The 11,676-nt window shown below is 41.8% G+C and overlaps 1 protein-coding gene across 1 annotated transcript; it reads left to right on the top strand.

Annotated features, from left to right (window-relative positions):
* The first annotated feature begins 3,535 nt into the window (after positions 1-3,535).
* On the top strand, positions 3,536-11,169 carry LOC123817883 (complement factor H-related protein 4-like). Its single transcript, XM_045837667.1, has 7 exons — positions 3,536-3,693; positions 4,097-4,270; positions 5,612-5,806; positions 6,221-6,391; positions 8,331-8,507; positions 8,715-8,897; positions 10,765-11,169. Exons 1-7 carry the CDS (start codon positions 3,624-3,626, stop codon positions 10,959-10,961), a joined length of 1,167 nt encoding a protein of 388 aa, XP_045693623.1. The 5' UTR covers positions 3,536-3,623; the 3' UTR covers positions 10,962-11,169.
* The last annotated feature ends 507 nt before the right edge of the window (positions 11,170-11,676 follow it).

Consider the following 11,676-nt stretch of genomic DNA (forward strand, 5'->3'; position numbering starts at 1 on the left):
GAAGAGAGAGAGGAGCCCATGGTGTGTTCAAAATTTGGTATATGATTGGATAAAGATGCAGTACATGTATAAATGGAATACTTATCAGCTATAAGATGAAACACTGACATTTGTGGCAACTTGGATGGACATTGAGAATATCATGCAAGTGAAATGTCAGACAGAAAAAGGCATGAACCATATGATTTAACTAAATGCAGGACATAAAACTGTTGATAACAAGTAAACACAACAAGTAAGTAATAAGGAAAACAAACAAACAAAACCTCACTGACACAGAGAACAGTATGGTGGTTCTCAGAGGGAAAGGACATGGGCGGGTAGCAAAGGGAAAGGGGTTCAACTATCTGGTGACAGAAAAAGATTTGATTTGGAGTAGTGGGCACACATTCAACATACAGATGATGTGACATAGACTTGTGTACTTTGAAACCTATGTACTCTTATTAACCAATGCTAACCCAATACAGTAAATAGAAGAAAGTTAAAATTTCTCACATGTAATAATTTCTACAATGCAGTAGCAGCTTGTTTACAGAAAGAGACGAGGTCTACAACAATATTATAACATATGAAATATTGCTTATAGTCACATTGCAGTAGTAATGAACTAGAAACTCTTTGATGTCACAAAACATTCCTAAAAAGGAAACATTTATAGTGATTTTTACACCAGAGGACACAGGGATATAGTGAGGCAAAGAAATTTGTTCATAATCAAGATGGGATTCAAATCTCCTCTATGTGTATATCTGTGCTTCTCTGCAGCCTGTCCTGACCATAGAGAATGAAAAAGATTAGATAGATAGATAGATAGATAGATAGATAGATAGATAGATAGATAGATAGAAGAAAGAAAGAAAGAAAGAAAGAAAGAAAGACAGGAAGGAAGGAAGGAAGGAAGGAAGGAAGGAAGGAAGGAAGGAAGGAAGGAAGGAAGGAAGGAAGGAAGGAAGGAAGGAGGGAAGGAGGAAGAAAATAGTGGATTGTAAGGTGGGTGGATGGGTAGATGGATGTACAGATATAAAGATTATATCGGTATATATAGTATATATAAGTGTATTTTGATAGAAGATTGTTTATTAGAAAGTTTGTGGTTTTCTATAGTTCTCTTTCCACATTTTGGGCATAAGAAAAAAGCAGACATTGATTGAACTTAGCAGAGTGTGAATGAATTTGGAGCCTTTGTGGTCACTGCCAGCTGAATAGGAAACAGAGAGTGAAAACCATGACAATGTAGAGCACGTTCACATACCTCCCCTGGACATGAGCTCACAGGGGCGGGTGCCGTGCACACCAGAAACAGAGGTCAAAACTCTGGAGTCAGGTGCCAGGGTCCACATTCATTATCCCCCTGCTAAGCTCCATGACCTTGGACAGTGTGAATGAACTGCCCTTGCCTCAGTTTCCTTGTGTGTGAGTAGCAGTAGCTGCCCCTTGAAGGAGCTGAAGGATCTCACAGGAAGTGCCAAGGACAGCACTTAGCCCATGTTAATAAATATTAGCCATTGAGGGCTCTGGCTGGCATAGCTCAGTGGACTGAGCGCAGGCGGTGAACGGAAGCATCACAGGTTTGATTCCCAGTTAGGTCACATGCCTGGGTTGCAGGTCATAGCCTCAGCAACCACACATTGATCTTTCTCTCTCTCTCTCTCTCCCTCCCTTCTCTCTTTAAAAATGAATAAATAAAATTCTTTAAAAAATATTAGCAATTGAGACAACATCATCATTTCATGTTGTCCTCATGTATTCGTTAGCTCGGATCTTTCTTAGTCCACAATAGGAAAGATTACTCATTGTTTTTATTTCTTTGTCTACTTTCAGATCCCTGTGTCATATCTGAAGAAACCCTAAATGAAAATGACATACAGTTGAAAGGGAAAGAGGACAAGACACACTACGCAAAAACGGGATATCATAGAATTTACGTGTAAATTAGGACAGAGTACAGCGACATCAGGGCAGTCACTTGAAGCCGTGTGTCGGGAAGGGACAGTGCAGTTGCCAGATGTGAATGAAGGAGCTTCCACCAGCCACCCGTACTTGTTCATCACTTCTTAAAAATATCCAGACATTTCCAGCTCTTTTCTACCTTATTTCAGAGAAATCAGTACAATACGGTAGTCTGAACTTTCAACCTAATCTTCTCACAAAGGTAATAAAATAAACTATGTCATCATTTAGACTTTACTGAGAAAAGCATTATTCACCATTTCAGGGATAGGACTACTTGCCTAGACATATTTTAAAAGATTTTATTTTATTTATTTTAGATAGAGGGAAAGTGGGGGAGAAAGAGAAGGACAGAAACACAGAAGTGCAGCTGCCTCTTGCACACCCCCAAAGTGGGGACAACCCAGGCATGTGCCCTGACTGAGGCTCGAACCACTGACCCTTTGGTTCACAGGCCAGTGCTGAATTCACTGACCCACACCAGCCAGGGCTACTTGCCTACAGATTATTGAACTCAGTATGCCTGACAGTGTGGCTTTGTGCGTCTTGGATTGGAGGTTTAACAGTGAAAACATGTGAGCTTAGGATTTACTAGGGGAGCTAACACAATGAAAACGTTAGATGGTAAAGCAGTGAGTGAGAACAGGCCTGTCACTCTGTCCCCTTGCTGCTGTCAGCAGGGGGCCCTGGACCAGGGAAGGAGTTTGTGAGGGTGACAAAGATCCATCCTTCGTCCTGCTCCCCTGAGTGTGGTCGGAACTGTGTCACAGTGCCGGGCAGTTGCTCTTCTATTTGACAAAAGTAACACCTTATTTAAAAGCTGCAAATCTTATACTCGCCAGTCACTGAACAATATACCTGATGCTAAGTTAATATAGGAACTGAATTTTTATTTTCTCGATGCTTATTGTGAAAGCATTTTAAAAACATTTAGAGTCCCCATCAAATAGAAAGCAGTGTCTTAAAACCAGTCTCCAAATTACAATTGAGCAGAAGTATATTAGTCAAACTACTTCTCAGGGTGAGACTTCATACCTCCCATTTTTCTATTGTAAGCCTCTGAATGTAGTGCACCTTAAATGACAAGGTACCTCAAAGCACATTAGTTACCAATGTCTCAGTGCCCAGGATGCACTGAAACTCTTGTACACTGTGAAGTGGTCTATTAAAGGTTCACCAAAAAATTGGTGCTTTTCTATGGACAAGAAAGTACAGAGGTTGGAGCGGGTCCAGATACACGGCGTGGTACTCACAGACCCTAAGGACTGAGGCTGGGTGAGGACACATACAGGACCAGAGACAGTTACAGGGACGTGGACTCGGAGTTATTCCCACTCCGTCTCTGGGTGGAGAAAGAACCTCGCCCATTCCAAGGGTTGTTTATTTTAAAACATAGTGATTCATATTGCCTTTTTTTGCCTAGTCTTGATATTCCTAAGAAAAGTTGGAGAAGCACAATGAGGAAGTGAAATCAAGAAATAATTGTGAAAAAATTAATGAAAATTTACGGATCTTGCAAAACTCTGAAATTTGATATTCACTAAGTGACATCAATGAAGAAACATCCTGGCAGTGCCCTGAAATTCAGGCTCACACTAACAGCCGCTCACGAGGCAGACTCACACCCCACGGAGCACGGCTGGGATATTTGTGTTGATACGCCATCGGGGATGCCCACCATGCTGCTGTCCCTGATCAGTGTCATTGTCACCCTGTGGGTCTCCTGGACTCATGGACAAGGTAAGCTGGACACAGAGCTGCACACTCAGCTCCCTCCAACCTGCAACTTCTTGTTGTTCCTACTTGCTTGTGTCTCTGGGTTTAATGAATTGACTCCTAGGAACAGTGAGTATTGTGACTTCACAGCAGAGAGTATCTTGTAGGAAGATTGTCATATATTCATCTCCAGGGCAAATAAAATAAATAGTTTTCTGTGTTCTACAGGCTGAAAGTCTCTGCACAGATATTAGAGAGTCGTGTGAATATGCTCATGAAAACTTGACTGGAAAATGGGTGACAGGAAAGCTAGCTGATACCCCAAATTGTCTGAGGGATTCTTTCAACATTCCCTGTATTCTCATGGACTTGACTCTTTTCCTGGACAGTGATTTCTGCATTATCCACCTGTCCTTTCTCTTTTCAGAAACAACCTGTGATCCTCCAGCTATTGCCAATGGTGTCTACGCACCTCTCAGGACCAAATACAGACTGGAAGATGTAATCACATACCGTTGTGACAATGGCCTTTATCCCTCCTCCCACGGAAATACAGCAAAATGCACTGAAGGAGGCTGGGCACCTCCTCCCAGATGTAGCCGTAAGTTCAATTCAAATCATGATCTGCTTCCTAATTCTGAATTACTTCTCTTAAACATAAAAATGGGGACATAAGAAGTCACCATCATTGACTACAGAGAATGGAAAGTGGAAGATTTTATAACATCCTCTGCTTTTCAAAATAGCCAGTTATATGAAGGATAGAGTCATATATTATAACTGAGGAACTTTTAAGTTTTGCTATTCAATATTAAATATGTGCATACATGTCTAATTATTTCTGTAAGTGATACATTTGTAGTACCCAAACTAAAACATTGGCTAAGGCTCATATTGTCTAAAAACAAGTATATTAGTTATTTATTCCTTTCTAAAAATTTCCCGTAAATACTGACTGAGAACAACCACCCTCTCCTGACTCAGGGTCACAAGGTCAGCCCTGGGGAGAGGCTCAGCCCTCTAGTGCCCGGTCATTCTCTGGGCGGCACTGGGACACTGGCCCAGAGTGTGGGCTCAGGGCTGAGTGCAGCTGGGACCTGCTCCCAAGTGGGTACCTCCCTGGTAGTGCAGGGGCCTCAGGGCCTAACCTCCTGGTGTCTCCATAGGAGCCTATGTGGCTCTAATGTCCCCATGTTGAGTGATCTGAGACACAAAGAGGACACCTCCATGCCATCTATGACCTGCTCACACATTGCCATCTGAGCTATTTATACCCTTTAGAAGAGGGTCCCTAAGTCCAACCCACACTCAAAGGTGGGGGCAGTGGGCTCCTTCTCTCAGGGAGGAGAGTGGAAGACATAGTTGATTTTCTGACACCATCACATGTCACAAAGTGCCACCCACACCATCAGGGCATTTATTTCTGGGAGGTTTCTTTGACCTCTTTCCAAGAGCTTTCTGCCTCCACCTTCCCGTTCCTCTTGCTCACGTATCAGGTCCCTGTAGAGGCGTCCATATTGCAGCTGGACACTCCATGAGTGAGAAACAAAATGATGCTCAGTGTCAGTTCAGGACAAATGTCCACATGAATGTGACAGTGTGTGGCACTTAGAGAGGATTCCAGCATCACGGTGACACAGACCTCAGTGAGCGTGACCACCACAAAAAGAGTGTCTGTGTGCTCACCTAGACAGAACTGACAGGCAGCACCGTGTGGTTTCAGGTGTACAACAGATGAACTCTGCATGTGCACGTCATGAAATGACCAGAAACATGTGTTCTTTACATCATCTGCGTTTACAACCTTTCTTGTCCTAGAAACCCTAATGCAATGAGTGTAACTATGTTAATAACATAAGTCATCAAGGAAACCATTTATCTCTCATTAGATTCTATAAAGGCAAATATAATTTATGTTGTTTTTCTTTGTTTTGATTGCAAGTTAAGCCATGTGAATATCCAGAAATAAAGCATGGGTACCTATCCTGGGGAAGCAGCTATAGAGGATACTTCCCAGCTTTCGTGGGAAAACAGTTTTACTACTACTGTGATGGCAACTATGTGCCGCCTACACGAGACAACTGGGGCACAATTACTTGTACAACAGATGGATGGTCGCCTGACATTCCCTGTCTCCGTAAGTAAACCCCTTCCTCACTGTGCCCCTGGGGACACTTCGGAGAGGAGGGGAATCACACCAGGGAGAACGATGAGGCTGTGTGACCAGCATAAGGTGGAAGGCAGAGTTCTGAGAGCAGGAAGACCCATGTAGGCTGTTGGTTTTATTGGAGGTTTTTCATTAAAAGCATGAGACATAAATAGACTCTACAAGGGTATCTATGTCATTTATACATATTTTAATTGTGAAAACTACAGATAAATCATATTTATATTGATTTTCTTTTTAAAAATCTCTTGGGAGCAGCTCTAATTTTTTAAAGCTATTTCTTATTTGGGTGCTTATACATTCTAATTTAAATTCCCCAAAGATAATTTTTAATATATTATTTTGACCAAATTCATTTTTTTCATTATCATTTACCATTCTTAGGAAAATGTGTTGCCAACAATTTGGAGCATGGACATTCTCCACCTAAGGAACAAACATATTTACCCGGAGAATCTCTAAGAGTTTTCTGCCACCCTGGTTACAGTCTTCAAAATCGGGAGAGCTTAGTCACATGCACGGAGAATGGCTGGTCCCCAGATCTCTCTTGCCTCAGTAAGTGAACTGCTCTGAGATAATCTGTTTGGGATTTTCCGAGACCCAGACTTATATCTGCGGGAAGTTTTATGTATCAAATCTGAACTCAATGCATTAAATCTTTTTGTCTTAGAGACATAAATACATTTCCATTCAAATTATGTCCAAATGAGTTTAATTTTTTGACAATAATAGATGATGTTACTTTATTGAATTATGTAACAATAGAACTATAGCTCATGAATGCCACTGAATGTTAAATGAAACAGGTTAGAGTCACTTTACTTGAGTATTTGCATTGAATTCATGCTAATTAGTTCATTGAAAAGCAATTTAAAGTATAGTTGAAATTATAAACAAATACACTGATTTTCAAAGTCATATACATATCACAAACATTTCACATATAATATACTTGTATTAGTCCTAGGATGTAGTAAATTCAGACTCTAATACACCATTTATAACTGGCTTTCACATTTTAAGTTGACAGGAGTCTGTAAGTTGTTTTGAGGGTGTTGTTTGAAATATAGAAAATTCAGTTTATGGGTATTGTATTATAAATCATGAAATACTAGAGCTGAACTTTAACAGGAGTCCTCTACGTCTACAGAGAAGCCGTGATCACTGAATGTGGATGGGAACTTAGGAACTAGTGAGCCCATCCGACATGACAGTCAGGGGACCTGAAAGCTGTTTTTTCTCCTGCTTTCTCTATAAGTGGAGGGGTTTAAACACTGACCATTCATTCTCTCAGAGAATGTGGAGGACTAAGCATATTCATAGATATTAAAAAAAAACTCTTTTCAAAAAAACTAAAGCCTATGCAACAGAATATAAGGATACTGAAAAAAAAAAAACAAGACCAGGTGATCAGTGAGTGTGAGTGATGCTGTCGTTCAGGACATGAGAGGAGTCACATCAGAAAATAACAGACCATTGCTCATGTGTGGGCGTTGCACAGTAAGGCCCAGCAGGGAAGTTAACACATAAGCCCTCAAAGTGTGAGGCGGCCCCATGATCATTGGAAGGACGGCTTTCAGAGAGAGATGATGTTCAAGTGAAATGACTTAAGCAAGGAAGGAATTCTGTGTATTTGAGGACAGCAGATGGCCAGTGCAGCGCAAACAGAGCGGGAAGGAGGAAAAGTGGGTCAAGTCCAACCGGGAAGCCCTGAGAGAAAAGGAGCAGACCTGCAGGGAGAGCCCTGGGAGGTTCCCGTGGGGGAAGGGCTGCATCTGCACTGATGGGAACCTGCTCTGAGGCTGCTCCCCAGGAATGGACCACAGTCCCTGATAGGACAGTCCAGACAGTGGGATGACGGTACTCCAGGGGCATGAGTAGAAATGGGGATGACAGGCTTGTATATCCAGTGCCTACAGTTTCACCGTAAGATATGCACCCTTAGAATATCTCAGTATGTCTCCTGCACAATCACATATATTACCTCAAACATTCACAAATTTCATTGCCCTGAAAATGATAATGTCATAACATTATGATAATGTGATTAGGTAACAGCCTGTGACATGCAGCTAAAAATTGATGTGACTAAATGTCCCACTGTAATTGACAGGCTTCGAGTGACAGCAAACAATGTACAGGGGTTATTCCACTGAGCATAATGCTCTCCAGTTCCATCCATGCTGCTGCGAAGGGTAGGGGAGAAAATGAGACAAGTGTACTTGAAGAACGATTTAATAAAAAGAAAAATGTAAATGCAGTTAATGTAAATAAAAGGGTGCTTGGCACATCAAAAGAAGAAAACAATGCACAGGGAGATGTGCGGTAGGTGCTCCAGCACAGAGTGACGCTGAGTGTCAGAGCATTTTCAAGTGATACTTTGTTGGTGTCACACAGTTAGGGTCACGGTGATTTCCTCCAGAAGAAGGTCTCCTTGCTGCATTATCCATGGTATGGCCTTAGATATACAACTGTCAACTCTTCTTCCCTCTAGAACATTGTGACACGCCTCTGTTTGAGAATGCCACAGCCACCATCACTGGAAAAGTGTTTAGGCCCAATGACACGCTGGACTACCAGTGCCTGGATGGGTACGAAACCCGAGATGGACACACTATGGGCTCCCTGCTGTGTGGGGAGGATGGCTGGTCCCACTTGCCAAGCTGCTTCAGTAAGTATTTTATTTCCGGTGCTTCCTTTGTCAAGAGTCGAAAAGTCTATTTAAACACAGTGCTCATTTGAATGGAAATTATCTACCACACTTTTAAGTCACAGGTTTACAATGCAGGACAGACTTCAGAGTTCCTATGGAGCTTCCTTTACATAGTCTGCAATATAACTAGAATTTCTCCTCAACATTGAAAATGCTATTTTTTAGAATCTGCAGAAAAGTGTGGGCCTCCTCCAGCTGTTAGCAATGGAGATATCATATCCTTCCCACTGGATGCCTACCCTCCGGGGTCAAGAGTTGAATACCAATGCCAGGCCTACTATGAACTTCAGGGTCCTAAATATGTAACCTGCAGTGATGCTAAGTGGTCCGAACCCCCAAAATGTCTAGGTAAGTTCTCCATATTCTTCCGGATCCTGAGACAATTATAGGCATGTTTCAGTGCTCATACATAGTCTAGCACTCCTGCAGGGGTACTCTAGACTGTGTTCTCAGACAGCTGTCCTGCCAGAGGCTGGACATTCTAACACTCATGTATAAGGCCAGATGCTGAGAAAATTCCCATGTAAACAATGAAATCGCTTTTTTGACACAGTAATGTTCAGACACTCTTTTTTTCTTTTTGCAAGTTTATTCAATGTACTGTGGTGACGTTGGTTAGTGCAATTATTTTGCATCGGGCTCACACTCTCACAGGGGTCATCTGCACACTGTGCTGTGTGCTCGCCACCCGAAGTCAGCTCTCCTTCCCTCGCCCTCCATCGCTCTTCACCCTCGGCCACTTCCCTCCTCCACCCCTTCTCTCTGGCGTCACCACACAGCTGTCCTTGTTTAGGAGTCTTTTTCCTTTTCTTAATCCCTTCACCCTCTCACCCAGCCCCTCCTGACCCCCACCCCCACCCACAGGTGTCAGTCTGTCCTCTGCATCCATCACTCTGTCTCCACTGTGTTTGTTAGTTTATTTGGTTCATTTGATTCCACGTGTAAGTGAAATCAAGTGATGCTTATCTTTCTCTGACTGGCTTTTTCCACCTAGCTTAATGCTCTCCAGATCTATCCATGCCATTTCAGCAGTAAGATTTTCTTCCTTCATACAGCTCAGTAGCGTTCCACTGTGTAAATGTGCCACAGCTTTTTTATTCAATCACCTCCTGCACTTGGGTTGCTCCCAATTCTTGGCTATTGTACAGAATATTATTATGAACACAGTGGTGTATATATATATATATATACCACTAATTCTTTTGAATTAGTGTTTGGTGTTTAGTTTCTTTGGAATAATTCCCAGAGGTGGTATCACTGGGTCATAAGGCTGTATGACCTTTAATTTTTGGAGGTATCTCCATTCTGCTTTCCACAGCAGTGCACCAGTCTGCAATCCCACCTGCAGTGCAGGACGGTTCCCTTTCCTCCACATCCTCCCCATCACTTCTTTGTTGATTTATGATGATGGGCATTCTGACAGGTTTTAGGTGATATCTCTGAGGCAGCAATCCCATTTAAAATTGTCCAAAATTAAAATACTTGGGAATATAACCAACTATAGGAAGACCTGTATTCAGAAAGGTATACGTCTTTGTGGAAATAAACTGAAGAAAATCCAAATAAGTGGAGGCATATACCATGGAACAGAATAGAGCCCAGCAACAAACTGGCACCTTCATACTCAATTAAAATCTGAAAAGGAGGCAAAACCCACACCAATGCTGACCCATTAACTGACCCTGCTAGGGGCCAGACCGCACTCCTGATCCCCTGAGTATGTGTCCCCTTCTGTGGCATTTATAGCAAATTCAGTGCTCCTGACACTGGAAGTGGCAGGACTGGGGTCAAAATCCATTTACACCAGCCCAAATAGTCTGGAAATCACTCCTGTCTACATTTTACAGTAAAAATGTATTGAAGTAATAAACAATTCTACTGAAAACTTGATGAATAAACATTAATATGTGAAGAAATGAAGTTTGAAAACTCCTTAAGCCAGTACAGTAACAAAAGATTTTTTGTCATGTCATACTCTTCAAATTAGAACTTTGATGATAGCATTTAATTATTACACACGGTACCTCATTTTTACATCATCTAGAGTTTTGAATGGCTTATACCTACATGATGGCTTCTCAATGAATTGTTTCTGAATGGGTTTTGAAAATAAATTCCTGAATCAGTGTAGAATATTCTACATGACAGTTTAAGAGTCTGTAGTGAATATTTATGTGCTACTTAATATTTTATGTTTATTGTTTTTTACCTTCAGATGCATGTGTAATATCAGAAGAAATGATGGAAAAATATAACATACGGTTAAAATGGAAAAGGGACAACAAACTTTATTCGAAAACAAATGATACTGTTGAGTTCATCTGTCGATCTGGGTATCGTCAAAAGTCAGCACGTTCCACATTCCGGGTAATGTGTCAGGAAGGAAAACTGATGTATCCCGCTTGTGAATGAAATGATGGTTGTATTGCAATCTGAAAACTAAAATACATTCATTTAGAATTTTTTATCATTAATCCAATTCTCAATTTTTCAAGTTTAGTTTAACTCATGTTTATTCATGAATGAGAATTTGTGGTAAATATTATGTGGAAAATGTCATTGTAATCTGAAAAAACAATGAATCGCTCTGAAAGGGATCTCATTAAAATGTGGCAAACCACCCTGCTGCGTGTTCTGTTTGTAAACATCTGTGGCCAGAAATCAGAAGCCATCCCTTCACGGCCCGCTTGCACCCAACCATTCCCCTAACTTTCCCAACACTGTATCCGAAACTTCTGAGGCCGTTTAAGACTCTTGTTGCAGAGGAAATGGGAAAAAATGCTTGTCTCCATCTTCAAAATATATTCACTTCACAAACACGTAGAAACCAAACTATGTCACACCTGTGCTGGTGAGAAGACATCAGCGGTTATTACCTGTCCTAGCAAAACACACACCAGAGATGGTGACAGGTGTGATCGCCTGCAGCCTGTCCCCCCAGTGCAGGCAAGCTCTCAGACACGTCACACGGAGCAGGTGGGTCCAATTCAGGGCATGACTGTGGGCAGTGGCACATGCCCTGATGAAAACACAGCATCAGTATAAACACATTCACATGTTCTCGCAACATGCTGTGAACTGTGACTATGTGTTTACAGAGCAGAGACCGGCAGGACATGCAATGACA

Source organism: Phyllostomus hastatus, unplaced genomic scaffold (assembly GCF_019186645.2).
Source record: "Phyllostomus hastatus isolate PE091 unplaced genomic scaffold, TTU_PhHast_1.1 phas_contig_226, whole genome shotgun sequence".
In the NCBI taxonomy this organism is placed as follows: domain Eukaryota; kingdom Metazoa; phylum Chordata; class Mammalia; order Chiroptera; family Phyllostomidae; genus Phyllostomus; species Phyllostomus hastatus.